Source organism: Neophocaena asiaeorientalis, unplaced genomic scaffold, assembly GCF_003031525.2.
Source record: "Neophocaena asiaeorientalis asiaeorientalis breed wild unplaced genomic scaffold, Neophocaena_asiaeorientalis_V1.1 scaffold230, whole genome shotgun sequence".
In the NCBI taxonomy this organism is placed as follows: domain Eukaryota; kingdom Metazoa; phylum Chordata; class Mammalia; order Artiodactyla; family Phocoenidae; genus Neophocaena; species Neophocaena asiaeorientalis.
The window spans coordinates 8,290,230-8,307,493 of NW_020175186.1; the positions used below are offsets into that span (position 1 = coordinate 8,290,230).

The 17,264-nt window shown below is 34.7% G+C and overlaps 1 protein-coding gene across 3 annotated transcripts in view; it reads left to right on the forward strand.

Annotated features, from left to right (window-relative positions):
- Positions 1 to 17,264, forward strand: part of METTL15 (methyltransferase 15, mitochondrial 12S rRNA N4-cytidine) — a 192,958-nt gene that overhangs the window by 75,461 nt on the left and 100,233 nt on the right. For all 3 annotated transcript variants that reach the window (XM_024764741.1, XM_024764743.1, XM_024764742.1), the window contains one exon: positions 8,563 to 8,699. In XM_024764741.1, coding sequence (XP_024620509.1) covers positions 8,563 to 8,699 — 137 coding nt within the window. The remainder of the gene's footprint in view (positions 1 to 8,562; positions 8,700 to 17,264) is intronic.

A 17,264-nucleotide genomic window follows, 5' to 3' on the forward strand; every position in this document is an offset into this window, starting at 1 on the left:
ATCCTCTTAGTTACCTAGATAGCATGCTTTGTGATCATTTAAACAATTTTTCTTCTCCACTCACCACATCTAGTTACTGTTTTACCTCTATAAAAAAAGCAAATTAGTAGTACAGGTTCAGGAGAGAGAATTGTTTTTGAAATCAAGTTTCATCATTCATTAGCTGTGCCTCAGACAACTTACCTAGCCCTCTCTAAACCTCCCCTTTCTCTTCTGTAAAATAGTATTATAATAATAATAGTAGCTTGGCTCAGAGTGTGGTTTTGAGAATCACATTCAATTAACTAAATGTGTATGTGTGTATATTTATGCCTGTGTATAAAATGAATGAATAATACAGATAAAATGTTTAGCACCACGTTTTGCATAAAATAAGCATGAAATAAACGTGCATACATTTGTTATCACTTTCCATTCCTATTGCCAGTTCAAGCTTTTATGTCCTCTTACCTGGGTGCTCTACACCAGGTCACCACTATATTCTCACACTGTACCATCCATCTAGTACTGTTGGCAGTTAAATTAGTATTATTATTTATTTATTATTATTCTTTTTTTAACATCTTTATTGGAGTATAATTGCTTTACAATGGTGTGTTAGTTTCTGCTTTATAACAAAGTGAATCAGTTATACATATACATATGTTCCCATATCTCTTCCCTCTTGCGTCTCCCTCCCTCCCACCCTCCCTATCCCACCCCTCTAGGTGGTCACAAACCACCAAGCTGATCTCCCTGTGTTATGTGGCTGCTTCCCACTAGCTATCTAGTTTATGTTTGGTAGTGTATATATGTCCATGCCACTCTCTCACTTTGTCACAGCTTACCCTTCCCCCTCCCCATATCCACGGGAATAAATTATTTTTTGTACGTTAAAAAAGGAAGTCTTCAAAGCTGTCCAGCGTCTAACAAATATGGTGTAAATTACTTACCCTAGCCTTTTAGGACTGCTGCAGTTTGATTTTACACTACCTTTCCTGCATGAGTTCCTAGTTTGTCTATCTTACATTGCTACTACAAGGATTAAGAGAGGGTACATACTGCAAAAATTAAAACAGTATCTGGAACATACATGAAAGTTGTTCATTTTTCTGTTTCTCTCTTCTCCCTTTGTATCCTTTCCACCCTCTTTTAATAAATCCTGGATTCCAATCAAACTTGCTCTCCTTATATCTGACATGTCCTTTCCTATGTCTATGCCTTTTTTAAGTTCTAATTCTCCTTGTTTTTATTTATCCAGTAGATATTTATTGGTTATATTCTGTGCGTTATTTATTGTTTGGCACCAGGGACACAAATGTTTAGGGCATCTTTCAGAGGTTATTCTAGAAAGAAAGGACAGTATGTTAGAGATACTCAGGCTTCCAGGCTGAAAACTACATGAGAGCAGGACCCATGTCGGCCTGCAATTGTATTTCTAACTCTTGGAATAGAGCTGTGGATATATTAGGATTCTCATAATTGTTTGGGAATAAAACGAGAGAGATGGAACAAGGAAAAATGGGAGAGAAGGCATGAGGCAGCTTGGCATGTTTGATTATTGCACATACTTCTGTATACTTAGAGAATATGTCGTAAAATGCATGTCTGGGAGTAGTGAGAGATCATGTTGGAAAGGAATGAGTAGTGAGAGATAATGTTGGAAAGAAATGAGGAGGCCAGAATATGAAGAATATTGTCCATTTTGCCTAGAAGTTTGGACTCTATCATGTAGTTTTGGAGAGGCTGTGAGACGGTTTAAGTAGGAATTTCACATGCTACAATTTTATTGTAGAAAGGATATCCTGTTAACAGTGTAGCGAGAAGAATTAGAAGTGAGATTAGAGGTAGGGATATGAGTTGTGAGGCTACTGCTATAATAAAGCAAAGAAATATGGGGGCCTGAATTGAAAAAGTGAGTAGAAAGATTTAAGATATATTTGTATGGTAAAATCAACTGGACTTGGTAACTAATTTGATTTGGAAAATATGGAGAGTGAGAAGAAAGGGTGAGCTCTGAGTTCTGCCCAACCTTCAAGGCCCAGCTGAATTGTAACCTACTTCAATTTCATTCATCTCACTACTGATTAAAATAAATATTTTTTTACTCCTTGTAAAATATTATATACACCTTTCTTATATCGTTGATTTCTTTTTACTAATAATTATTTGTGTGAATGTCTAAATTCTCTCACCAAACTGGAAGAGTCATAACTTATTATCTTTGTATTACCTTCTATGGCCTTATCTATATTGGATGTTCTGTAAATATACAGGTTATTAATTAATGCCATGCATTTTAATTTAATTACCTCCTGAAAAAACTCTAGAAAGTTAAGTATATGCCTGAGACATTTCAGTATTTCAAAATGAAGCTAGTTACAAATAGGTGAAGTTTAACTAAAATTCTTTCAAAAGAACTTTCATTCGAAAAATTCAAAATTAGTAATTGCCAGAAAAGAAAATATTCATAGGAAGAAATTTTAAAGTGAAATAAGGCCATATTGTTTCCAGATTCAGATAAGTACTATTAAAAATCTTGCACATGGGCTTCCTTGGTGGCACAGTGGTTGCGAGTCCGCCTGCTGATGCAGGGGACGTGGGTTCATGCCCCGATCTGGGGGGATCCCACGTGCCACGAAGCGGCTGGGCCAGTGAGCCATGGCCGCTGGGCCTGCATGTCCGGAGCCTGTGCTCCGCAGTGGCAGAGGCCACAACAGTGAGAGGCCCGCGCACCACAAAAAAAAAAAAAAATTCTTGCACAGATTGGAAATGACTAATCAACATTAGAAAAATGTAATTGGAAGATCTGCCCTCATCCTGTTCATGGCCAAAAATGTTTTCCTGTCCAATTTTAACAGTGTTGTTCCAGTGTGAAAATTTCAATGATTAGAGATCTTGTATTGGGAAAAACAAATCATTTAAATATCTAGTCTATTCAGGGTGATCTTGGGCAAATCCCTTGATTTCTGTCAGTCTCCCCACTTCAGAGAGCAGCCTTAGCTTTCTTAAAGGATATCACATTTGAGAAGTATAAAAGGGATATAGATATAATCTAGAAGGACAGAGTGGTATATAATGACGGAATTAAATTTGGATTACTTCTATAGGCCCTTCTAGCTTTAATCACCCATGAGTCTATGATTTTAGGTGTTTTAATTTTTTGTTTTTAATTTCAAGATCAATTTGAAAACTGTAACCTGTCAAGAAGTCAGTCTTCACCAGTTGCTATTACACATAATGGGCAGACACTTTTTTCAGGCCACATATAAAACATAATTGTCTTTGGAATTTAATTCTACAGATTTATCATCATAAAGTCTTAAAATTAAAATGGTACAACAGTGGTTGTTTTTAACTGTGTTGGAGGCTTAAGGTGCAGAATTCCCACTTGTATATATCTTCATATTAAGAAAATGCTTTTCCAAAGAACGATTGTTTTTATTTCAGTGTGATTATATAATTTCAGTGGGGGAGTATTATGAGATGAAGTGGAAAGAGCACAGGATCTGAGTTTTAATACTAGCTTTGCCCTCAACTAGCTACCAGCTACCTTCTTTGGGCCTTGGTCTCCTCATAAGTAAAATGAGGAGGTGGAATAGTCTGTTATGTCCCTCTGAGCTCTGAAATTCTGTGTCTGTACCATGTCCATATCAGATCCACAGCTATAGCTCAACTATTCAAGTGTGAATCATCATGGTGAAAAGTAAAATCTAATCTTTTCTATGATATTTAGAAGACCATGGGATAAAATGTCATTTAGTTGTATTTGATTAAAAGAGCTAACATAAGATAAGAAATGTTCATTTTCTTATTTCAGGTGTAAAGGAGACTGATCAGCAAATAAAAACATGGTGCTGTAGAGTTATATAATTACAGATCATTATTAATGTTCTGAAAGAGTTCTGTTCATTAATGAATCAACTGCTAATATTAGGAATACATTGACGTTAAGTGACTTAAAAGTTGGGCATCTTGTGACTATTTTATGTGATCCTATCATAATAAGTCTTACATCTTGAATTCATATGCACAAATGAGTGTTGCAATCTTTATCATAGTTACATTGGGAGACTGAGCTCTTTTTTCATATCACATCATTAAATATACACTAAACACCTACTACTGTGCACTGATGCTACCATATTGAATTGGAGGCAGTGTTGGAGAATTGTCGTGATGAATCCTCTGCCTCAAATGCTAGTTTTTATTTTCTTTAAATCACCTTCATTTTGATTTTGATCCCCAGTCTCCCTGTGCTGAGAAGCCATCAATTTCACTTATCCCCCAGACCCCACACACCATCCAGAGCTATGCAGAGACCCTGCACCTTCTTACTCACCTCATGTCACATTTAATTTCCCCTAAGATGCCTTTTGTTTTAACCTTTGTAGACCCTCTGGGACCAAAGGTTCTGCTTCTTCTGTGCCATAGAGAGGCATGGAAATCTCTGGTAACATTGGGAAGCCTGTGATTGAGGGTCCTTCCCCTTCAGTCCATCATCTAGCCAGCTGCTCTGAGATCTTACCACCTGTCAGTCCCTTTATTGGTCCTGCGCCTTTCTGGAATTTGTTCATTTTCTCCGTCTCTCCTCTACTCAATTTCAAAGAAGTCTCTCATCTCTTTTCCTTAAAGAAACCACCTACCCAGAGTAACTAGCATTATCTCTTTCTGAACTGTGTTTTTGTTTGTAACTAAAAGATACGAAAGTGGTTGTTGGGCTTCCCTGGTGGCTCAGTGGTTGAGAGTCCGCCTGCCAATGTAGGGGACACGGGTTCGTGCCTGGTCCGGGAAGATCCCACATGCCGCGGAGCGGCTGGGCCGGTGAGCCATGGCCGCTGAGCCTGCGCGTCTGGAGCCTGTGCTCCGCAACGGGAGAGGCCACAACAGTCAGGGGCCCGCGTACCGCAAAAACAAACAAAAAACAAAAAAACAAACAAAAGTGGTTGTCTTCAAATGATAGAAAAGATAGAAAGCTTTTTCTTTCTTCGATGCAAATATCCTCAAAGAACATACATTCTAAAGCTCTAGATACCTAGGCATCTTTTTGAAACAGGGGAAGAGGAACAGAGAGAGGAAGAGGGAGAGAGAGATAAAGATACAGAAAGATGGCTTTTCAAGAGCCTTAATTCCAGTGGGAATGGGTCATCTATAAAACACTAAACTTTTGTTGTATAATTTTTGTAAAGCCATCTCTGCCATGGTTCTTTCTTATACCATCCCCTTATTTTTTTCTTATTTATTGTTTCACTCCCTCCCTTCTTTATTTTTTTTCAGAAAAATCACAGAATTCAGAGTTGGTGAGACCTTGTTTAGAATTCTCTTTCCCTCACTTACTATTAATATGATCTTAAGTCACATTATCTTTCTGAACCTGAGATTTTTATTTGTAAAAATGGGGATAATGCTACTTTTCCATACTCTGTTACAGAGTATTTGTTAGACCAAGTAGGAAAACATGAATGCTTGGAGTCATAAAGCAGTGTGCAGATATAGACTCTGTTGACTTAATGCAGAGTCAGTGGGAGAAAGAACACGGGTTTTAGAACCAGGTACACCTGTATTCAATTCTTACATTTGCCATTTACTAGCTTAGTGTAATTTTAGTTTCTGTGTATGTAAAATTTACTAACACCTACTTCATTGTTTTAAGGAAGAAATAAGATAATCTTTATAAATATCTGAGGTAAACAAGGGTACACTTTATCCCCATTTCTTAGATAAAGCAGTTGAATCTCAGAGAGTTAAAATGATTTGGCCAGGGTTATAAAGGTGATGAGAGAAATTACCAGAAAAAACTCTTGGTATCATATGGGTTAGGCTTTTTAGATAATTTATATCAGGTAATTTCAAAGAAAGAATTCCATATATGTTTGGAGCATAAGATAAACATTTGCATATATACATAGTTGAGATTCATAAAAGGATTATTTTGAAACATTCAGTTATGTTGTTCTTGTGCATTTGTTAAACAAAAAAATCATCCAGTCGCCTTATTTTATTATCAAGTTGTACAAATTAAAAAATGTGGTCTTATGTCAAGTTAGTGATCCAGGAGAGTGGAAAAACTAATTGGCTCCCTTTTCAGTTGTAGTGCTGGGTGACTCATAAGGCCTAGATGTCACTTACTATATTTGATGGACAGTGTACATTAGAATTTTTTTTTTTTTTTTTGTGGTACGCGGGCCTCTCACTGTTGTGGCCTCTCCCGTTGCGGAGCACAGGCTCCGGACGCGCAGGCTCAGCAGCCATGGCTTACGGGCCTAGCCGCTCCGCAGCATGTGGGATCTTCCCGGACCGGGGCACGAACCCGTGTCCCCTGCATCGGCAGGCGGACTCTCAACCACTGCGCCACCAGGGAAGCCCCATTAGAATTTTAAAAATGGAAGTCGATGAATCCAATCACCTATTAACCCAGGACATATTGTGGGGTTCAGTTCTAGTTTCATAAATCCCATTTGTCTCCCACTTTTTGCTTTGTTTTACACTTGACTGGTAATAATAGATTATTTTTTTCCTATGGAAACTTCCTTGTTGTCAGTACATCTCCAAGGGCATAATCATGATATATTAAAAAATAATCATGTAAATTATAATCATCTCACATTTTCCAGAATATTTTTAATCATAAGGATTTTCCTTTTTAAATATTGATTGGGACTTTCCTGGCTTGGGGTAAGGTAATGATATGCAAATTATTTTATTTGATATATTCTTAGTTTAAATCCAGGGCTATACAAGACTTGATATCAGGGCATAACAAGAAAGTGGTATATACTTTTGCCTGGAAAAGTTCTTTGTTTAAGTCATGCTAAACCTCTAGCAATTTTAAAACTGAGGCAAGCTATGGTAGAAGATTTTTACCCTCATAGATGCATAAAGGAAGTATACAGACTGGGAGAGGAAATTATTCAATGTTGAGATTAAATATGTACTCCTAACAGCCATTCCAATAATAAGACTTTAAGTGTTGTTTTAAAGTTACTGTTTAAAAAGATGAAAAATATATGTAGCCATACCTTTTGTGCTGACAGTGATAGAAGTGCAAGGTTAAGTTATACTAAAAAATTTATGTTAAGAAGCAGTGCTTGTACCATTTTTTTTAACCACATTTACATCTTATATTTTACATCCCTCCTCTTCTCAATTTTGATCAGAAGATTTCCTCCATATTATTCTTTGAATAGTAGGCTAACTTTTCTGAGGACATGATCAGAGGACAGGACTCAGCATGGTAGCTTATAGTCAAAAAAAAAAAAAAATCAAAGCATAATTGTGCCTTGTCTCTGACCACTCTCCCTGAAATAAGTTGTAACATTCAGGGCAGGGAAATGTTCAAATCCATTACAGGAATTTCTTTTGTGCAATGTACACGTGAACTTTTAAAAAGTTATATGTTTAAATATTTTTAACAGTCTGACTTACTGTGTATGTTATTTGTCACAGTATTCAGTATTATTGGAATAATTGTTTTTATTTTCATCATACCAGTGAGGCTTATTCAGAGAGCACATTAAACTAAGAGCGTAACTTTGAGAGGATGTGCTGAGTGTCTTGACTTCCAAACCAACTACAATCAACTACCTTGTTTACATTTACGTTTCTTATGGTCCAGGTTTAGTTTCTTGCCCAACTGCCAGCTGGCTTTTTTTTTTTTTTTTAAGTGGGCCAGCATTGTTTTCTTAAGTGTGGCCAAATAAAATAGCTAAGAAATAGATTCAGATCCAATTAACTTCATTGTGTATCTTCAATGATCCAAGCATTTAAACATATGTACTCCCATACCTTGTATCCTGTTATCCTGGCAAATCTTTTACTACCAAAAGTGTTTTGGTTTAGATGAGAAATTATATGTCACCTTACCAATTAGGCAGGTATTGGGGTATATTCTTCTAGACCTTCTTTTTCTTTTTAAACTCTGGAGAAATCTAAAAACCCTGGAATTTTAAATGACTTTTCCAAAGCTATGTAGCTACTTGGTGGCAAGGCTATAATTTATCCCAGGTGTTTTGACTTAAGCCCTGGGCTTTTTCAGGTCTGATTTGTTAATTAAATATTTGTCTTATGACTACTGTTAGGTATAATCTCTTTCTCTCTCTCTCTCGCTCTCGCTCTCGCTCTCGCTCTCGCTCTCGCTCTCTGTACTCTTGAATATTTTTATGTTTAATATAAAGCATTTAGAGAACTTGAGATAAAGTGAGCCACACCAATTGTAAGCTGTCTCCAAATAATGAGAAATTGTTGGAAATATCATTTTTAGTCAGGTGCTTGAAAGCAGTAAAAAGCTAGTAGCACAACACTGTGGCTAGTTTGAACTTATGGAGGGAAATGCAAATTTACCTTGAATTGGCCAGCCTGTGACAAAGATTATCATTTTGCTGTTACTCTGACAAAGTCTTTTGGACTGATCACTCATAATTGATCCAGACCTCATGTACAACAAATTGAACTCTAGGCAAAAAAAAAAGTAATTTATTTTTCTATTTGCTATCAGCTCTGAAAAGCATTATGTGTGTCTAGAAATAAGGTAGCTGGCAAGAATAAACTTTGCTCATGCTAATTTTCTTTTTCTGTGTTGGCTAGTTTTTTCTAGATATGACATTTGGTTCAGGAGGACACACAAGAGCCATTCTACAGAAGGAGTCAGATATTACTCTGTATGCCTTAGACAGAGACCCAACAGCTTATGCAATAGCTGAACAGCTTTCAGAATTGTACCCGTAAGTAATACACTTGTATAGTTATTTAATTTTGTTGCTATGTTTTATGGAGCTTAGTTTACCATCTTGGAATTTGTTCTCCCTTGTATGATACTATACGTCACTCCACTAAGTATTTCCTCCCTTTTTATCCAGAAAGAATTGATGTAAATGATATTTTTAGAATCACTTAAAATAATGATGTTACTGCATTTATCCTTTGTAAGTAAGTATAAATACAAAAACTTATTTTTGGCTAAAATTTGAAAATGTGTTGAAATCCATCCATGAATAGTATTTTGACAAATAACCCATACTTTAAAAACATTTTTAGAGTACTTTATGAGTTACAGTTTCTAAGAATTTAGTGGAGTAAATAAATATGTAAAAATTCTGTAGAATTCTGTAGAATTTATGAAACAATAATGCAATTGCTTTCTTTGAAATCTTTCTGAAATTCATAAGTAAATGTAGAGCACTCTATCCATTTATCAGAATTAGTGAGCATTTACTACAGAACTTTTAAAAAATATAAAGTTATTGTCTTCATGAGTTGTAAAAGCATCTTCCTTTAGAGAAAAAATTTTGAATTAATGAGTTATGTCCATATGCTATGTTGTTTAGAACACACCAGCCTGAAAAAGAAAAATATCTTGGAATTAAGATGGCTATCTCCAAATATGTAAAGGGCTATTTTCTGTAATGGGGAATTGTTCTACTATGTGAAGCTCCAGAGACTGAAATCAACAAAATAGATGAGAATTTTAGAGGTAAAGTTTGACTTGACTATCCAACAAAGAAAAGGTCTCTTTGGTGAAGTAGCAAAAGTATGACCATAGAAAAGTTTAATCACAGGCTAAAGGTAGAAAGTTGGATTACTAATCTAGAATAGTCTTTTTCATCCTCTCTCAGGTGCCAGACTCTGCAAATCCATCAATGTGATTAAATATCCCAATAAAAGTGTAAATAAATATACCTAGATTTTTGTTTGCAAGATCACAGTGTTTATGGAGTCCCTGGAAACCCATTTGACCCCAGGTTCTTTATTTCTAAGAAAATATGAAGATGTGGTTTAGTTCCAGAGTAGTTGTTTTTTTTTTTTTTTAATCTTTCTGTCATTTTAAGCAACGTAACTTAGATGCACCTTCTTTAAGAAGGTTTGTACTAGGGCATTCATATTTGTGAAACTTCTTAGGAGTTCACTTGATTATGACCTGAACATTTATAGAATGAGTGTAGGTCTCCATTAGATTTCACTATCATAGACAATCTGAATTTTCTTAGATATTATTGTTTCTAAAGGCAGTGATTCCCAAGGTCTCTTATTCTTTCAAACACCCTAGTTTCTTAAATGGAGCTTAAAATTATCAATTTTATCAGGCGTAATTTTTTACCTAACAGGAATCTTGAGGCTCTGTATTCTCTTCAGCTTACATATGTAGAAACTATTAGCTACACATATTAAAGGTATACATGTCTTAATAGAGATGGGATGAATTTCACCCATCACCCAATAATCTCATTTTATTAAATTATACTATCTTGTCTCAAATCTTACTGAGATATTTTTAGTTCATCGACAAAATAATTCCTTTGCCTAACCTAATAAATTAATTAAAGAACAATAAGATAAATCAAAATAAAGGAGGAAGAGGTAATTAATACAGATAAAAGCTGGAATCAAAGAAACTGAAAAACAAAAAAACAAAAAAAAAGAAAAAAAGGAGAAAGAAATCCCAAGAGATCATTCTTTGCATTCTTTGAAAATAGCAAAATCCTTTTTCACGCTGATTGTTAAAGGAAAAAGAGAGCGAAAATATATGCTTAAGTTTGAGAGAGAAGACCAGCCAGAGACACAAGGTAAATTATAAGATGATACTACTGTAATTCTGTGGCAACATGTGAAACCTAGATAAATGAATGATGTCCTAGCAAAATATAAATTATTAAAATTGACTCAATAATTATAAAACTTTAATAGGTTATTACCATAAAAGAGATTAGAAAGGTAACTAAAGTACATAGGAAAATGCACAGTGATCAGATTTGCAATTGTTATCTAGCTCTTATAAAGAATAGGAAAGGGACTTCCCTGGTGGTGCAATGCTTAAGAATCCGCCTGCTAATGCAGGGGACGCGGGTTCGATCCCTGGTCTGGGAAGATCCCATATGCCACGGAGCAACTAAACCCATGTGCCACAACTACTGAGCCTGCGCTCTAGAGCCCGCGAGCCACAACTACTTAGTTGGCATGCCACAACTACTGAAGCCCACGTGCCTAGAGCCCGTGCTCTGCCACCACACTGAAAAGCCTGCACACCGCCATGAAGAGTAGCCCCCACTTGCCGCAACTAGAGAAAGCCTGCGCACAAAGCAAAGAAGCAAAGAAGACCCAACGCAGCCAAAAATAAATAAATAAATTTTAAAAAGAATAGGAAAGAGCGTTGCCTTTTATGCTAGTCCTGACCATGGTAAATAAAGCTCTTAAAATTCATTTTATATTGAATCCAGCATTAATACCTAATTCTGCTAGAGATAGTATAAAAGGAAAAAGAGAAAAAGTCTAACCTCACTGAAATATATAAATGCAGAATTCAAAATGCAAACTAGCATATCTAATTCACCCTTCATTTAGTTAAAAGGATAATAAAAGAATAATACCTATGGCCTAATAGGATTTAATTCAAGAATACAAGGATGGCTCCATATCAGATAGTCAATCAATGATAGGTTGATAAGCATCACAATGATCAGCTAGCTGTTCTTATTAAAATCTCTAAGTTAAATGGAAATATAAGTCAACTACTTAAACGTAAAATATCCTATTAACCAAGGACAAATAACAGTTATTTTCTCAAAAGGTGAAATACTATAACAATCTAGTCAAGAATCAGGTTGTAAATATGGATTAACTTCTATATATATTTTAATCAGTATTTTTGGAAGGTCTGGCAGATGTAATTAAAAAACTAAAGAAAGGTTAAAATAGTCTTTTTTTATATAATGATTTGACTGAATACTTAAAAACCCAAAAGGACTTGTAAAATTAATAAGATGATACAAAATGGTTAGATAAAAATTTAAAAAGCTACTCAAGTAGTAAATACCTAGAAAGGGAAGTGGGAAAAAAATATTCCATTCTTAAAAGCACCTAAAACTTTATAAAATAGTTATAAATTTAGTAAGAAAGACACATTTCCAAATAAAAATAAACCTATATAATTCTATTGAAGGACGTAAAAGATCTGAACAAAAGAGAAAGCATATGTGTTTGGGGGTAAAACAAATTACTATTATAAAAGAAGGCCAGTTCTCCCCAAATTCATATATGTATTTATTGTAATTCCAGGAAGTATATTAATTGATTTCACCTTAACTGATGTGTGTTTTTTTTAACTTAGGTAATATAATGTTGAGTAGATATGGGGGGAAGAGTGACAAGGTCTTTTGGGAAAAAGAAAAAATTGAGAGGAAACTTGCCTTACCAGATGTCAGATCACACTATAAAGTCACTGTAGTGAAATCAATATTATACTGGCATAAGAATAGGCAAGTAGGTTAGTGGAGCAGAGAATCCAGATATAGATCCTACTACATAAAAGAATTTAATAGAAGATAAAGGTGTTTTAATTCATTGAGAAAATAGTGCATTATTAAATAAATGGTGTTGGTACAATGCATATCAAACTTGAAGAAAATAAAATGGACCCCTATTTTAAATCAGATTCAAAAGTAATTTCCAGATAGAGTAAAAATGTATGAAAAAATTGAAAATAAAAGTCCTGTTAGAAAATTGAGATTATATATACAATCTAAAGGTAAGAAACTGTCTTAGTTGAGACTCGAAATCATAAATCTATAAAAATAAATAATAGAAATATCTATTTATATAAAAATTTTAAAAATATATGGCAAAAATCGTATGGTAAAATTTCCAAACAGTTAACTTAGAGAAGATATATTAGTAATATGGAGGATAAGAAAAGGAATGATATTATAGAAGAGGAAAAATATATTTTTTCTAAGTTCTCAACTGGGATCCCTGTAACAAACGGCAGATTAATAACAGAAAAGCATATAAATTTATTTAAGTTTTACATGACTCATGAGACTTCATGAGGAAATGAAGACCCAAAGATAACAGTAAAACTGGAGCATTTTTATATTAGATTTGATGAAGAGTGGAAAGTTACAGAAAAATATGATAGGACCAAGGGTATGAGCTAAGGATAGTAATGTGGGCAAAATTTAGCAAGTCCCATTTATTTAGATTCCTCTCGTCCCTTCATTTTCAGAGATAAGGAAGCTTTTTTGGGTTTAGGCAGGCATCTCTCACATGAAGAGCTTATGACCTACATGTGCCATTTCTCAAATTCCTTCAGTTTAAAAATATTCGCTATACCAAGTTGCCATATTTTGAGGTAGCTTTTCCTGAACCCCATCAATATTTATCATATAGGAAGAGTTCTCTCAAACTTGATAAGACAACAAATTCCAATTTGAAAAGTGGGTAAAGGATAGAAGGGTCAATAATAGAAGAACAATGTGTGAAAAGACGCTCCACATAAGTAGCAGTGAGGGGGAAAATGAAATTAAAATAATAATGGTGTAATACTTTTTACTTATCAAACTGGGAAGATGTAACAATTTTGAAAGTGAGCACACGGGGGAAATGATACTTATTTTTCACGGATATCTTTTAATGTTAAAAAAATTGTATATGCATTGTTTGTATATACAATCATGGAGAACTTGAGAAAGAAGGAATTAATGGTGGGGGGAAGTATGGAGAAAGGGAAACCAATGGTTAAAAGAAACAAACCTAGGGCTTCCCTGGTGGCGCAGTGCTTGAGAGTTCGCCTGCCGATGTGGGGGACGCGGGTTCGTGCCCCGGTCTGGGGGGGTCCCATGTGCCGCGGAGCTGCTGGGCTCGTGAGCCACGGTCACTGGGCCTGCGCGTCTGGAGCCTGTGCTCCACAGTGGGAAAGGCCGCAGCGGTGAGAGGCCCGCGTACCCAAAAAAAAAAAAAAAAAAAAAGAAAAGAAACCTAGAGATTATATGACGCATCTCCGCATATGTATGTAAATTAGAAAAAGCCAAGTAATGCTATATATTATTATAAATATCTACATGTATAGTTATAGTATAAAAATATACATGACAAAGATAAACACAAATTTGGGCTACGGATTATTTCTGGGGATAATGGATAAATGGATGGATGGTTTGTTGGAAGGATTGACAAATTAGATAAATTGATTATCTTCTTAAAAATACATATGTAGGGCTTCCCTGGTGGCACAGTGGTTGAGAGTCCGCCTGCCGATGCAGGGGATATGGGTTCGTTCCCCGGTCCGGGAAGATCCCGCATGCCGTTGAGCGGCTAGGCCCATGAGCCATGGCCGCTGAGCCTGCGCGTCCGGAGCCTGTGCTCCAAAACGGGAGAGGCCACAACAGTGAGAGGCCTGCGTACCGCAAAAAAAAAAAAGAAAAATACGTATGTAATCCTGTAACTGATATCTAGGATTACATATGTATTCTTAAGAAGATCATCAATAACATTGTTCATTTTTTGTCTTTGGTTTTTATTTTAAAACTGTTTTTCATTGCATAGTAAAGTTGAACACGTGATTCAGTAATAAAAAAATACATATGTAATTACAACTTGCAATAAAGTGTACAAAAAGGAAGCATTTTGTCATTTCAACGTTTACATCTTTTAAGAAAATCTAGTAATTTCTTTCATTTATTTATTTATTTTGTTGTTGTCAAAGAGTAGCCTATGCTTCTCCTGAAAAATCCCATGTTCTTCACTCTGTCAAAACTAAGTCAAAAATAGAAACTAACATTTTCACAGAAAACTAAGCAGTTCATGGGAAAGCTGAATTTTAGGCTAACCCATTTTAGCTCTTTCAGAAAAGATGACATGTCAGGTCACCTGTTGTTTGAAAACTGAAACTTTTCCCTATTGCCTCTGAAGACTGTACAAGAGGAAACACATTAAAATTGGAGCAGTGGGGTGTTGGCTGACTTTTACCACAGTGGAAGATGGATATTGGAAGACAGTTTTTTTAAACAATTTTTTGTTTTCTGAATTTAGGGATAATATGTGCTCCATACACTGAGTTTAGAGAATATAGACATGTATAAAGAAAATATGAAAATTATAATTGATTCAATCATTTGACTGTAGGTAAAGCAGATTATAAAAATATAATAAGCTGTTACTTTCAATAGTTTATAAAAGTAGATATTCTCATTGGGGTAAACTTATACAGAAAAGTATATAGAAAAAAATGAAACTCACTTACCATTCCACCACCTTAATCAGTAGTAATGATTTTGTGTATTTCATTCCATCTTTTTTTTTTTTAACATCTTTATTGGAGTCTAATTGCTCTACAATGGTGTGTTAGTTTCTGCTTTATAACAACGTGAATCAGCCATTACATATACATATATCCCCATACCTCCTCCCTCTTGTGTCTCCCTCCCACCCTCCCTATCCCACCCCTCTAGGTGGTCACAAAGCACTGAGCTGATCTCCCTGTGCTATGTGGCTGCTTCCCACTTGCTATCTATTTTACATTTGGTAGCATGTATATGTCCATGCCACTCTCTCACTTTGTCCCAACTTACCCTTCTTCCTCCCTGTGTCCTCAAGTCCATTCTCTACATCTGCATGTTTATTCCTGTCCTGTCCCTAGGTTCTTCAGAACCTTTTTTTTTTTTTTTTAGATTCCATATATATGTGTTAGCATACGGTATTTGTTTTTCTCTTTCTGACTTACTTCACTCTGTATGACAGTCTCTAGGTCCATCCACCTCACTACAAATAACTCAATTTCGTTTCTTTTTATGGCTGAGTAATATTCCATTGTATATATGTGCCACATCTTCTTTATCCATTCATCTGTTCATGGACACTTAGGTTGCTTCCATGTCCTGGCTATTGTAAATAGCACTGCAATGACCATTGTGGTACATGACTCTTTTTGAATTATGGTTTTCTCAGGGTATATGCCCAGTAGTGGGATTGCTGGGTCCTATGGTAGTTCTATTTTTAGTTTTTTAAGGAACCTCCATCTGTTCTCTATAGTGGCTGTATCAATTTACATTTCCCACCAACAGTGCAAGAGGGTTCCCCATTCCATCTTTTTAATTGCCAGTATTTCATTATATTTTATGTACTATTTCTTGTTTGAACTTTTTGGATAGTTTTACTTTTTTATACTTCTAAAATGTTGGAATATCTTGGCCAAGTTTAAAAACCATTTTGATCAATTGTATTAAATACATAGCTAATTTAGAAAGAATTGATGTCTTGATATATTTTTCATTGATGATGATATATTTTTCCATTGATTACAGTATTTATGTTTCTGAGTAATATTTTTTCTTAATTAAAATGATAAAGTACAGAAAAGTGCTGAGAAGAAAATTTAAATTATTCCTAGTCCACCACCACCAAAATTAATAGTTTGGTAAACTTCTTCCTAATCGTTTTGGTTATATATATATGTATATATATACACACACATATATATACATTCATACATATACACATATATAGTTTACAAAATTTGATTCTATTTATACATTATCAGCACATTCTTATTTCATTAAATTACCTTAAAGAATAGTTTTATTGGTTGCAGAATATTTCCTTTATGTAATTATAACTTAATTTATTAGAATTCTAATTCTAATATAGTCTTATCCTTATCCATATTACTGCTGTTTTAAGTCTTTCTGTGCTGTGTTATTTTAGATGTACTTCCTATAAACAAATACCAGATATATTTCCTTTGTGTAAACAAATCTGTTTTTTGTAAAGGGTAATTAAATCAGGATATGCTTACTCTTTCTGTGTCATCTTGTTTTATATTTTCTATTTTTGTGTTTTATTGAAATTATCTTTGGCATTTAAATTTTCTTTTGTCCATTATCCACATATACATATTTGTTTTTGCCTTTTCTCTAGCAATTTTGATGACATTAAAAATTTTTTTTAATTTACTACTGGCTGGTGTTAATATTTTTTAAGATTAAAAGTACTTAAATATTTTTTACTGTTAAGTATACAGAAAGAAATAGTTTTTGATTAACCAGCCCATGTAAAGTGAGAACTTATTTCCTGAATTTTTATTTCCCTCTCTTTTCCCACTTCTTGGCTTTTAAAATATGATTTTGGCTTTTAGACATTAATATCTACTATTATGATAATTATTAACATTTGCATTGTTTGGCAGTAATATTTAAAGTAATCATACTTAAACTGATTTAATTCATTTCAATGTACCCCACTAGCCTTTTTATAACACTGTAAGTCCCCTTTCAAGTTCTTTATGTAGGCTCATTTCTCTACCAATTGATTACATCTTAGTTTTTCTATAAATATGCAAAAGGGAAATATCTATGCCTTTGTCTACCCAACACTGTGTTTCTAATGCTTTCTAACATGGGCAACAGTTGATGTAGGATGGCAGTTTGGGAACTGAATAGATATTACTCTTTTTTTTCTGACATGTAGTATTGTGGAGAAGTCTGAGATCAACCTAGTTTATTTTTTCCTTTCCTAGGTAA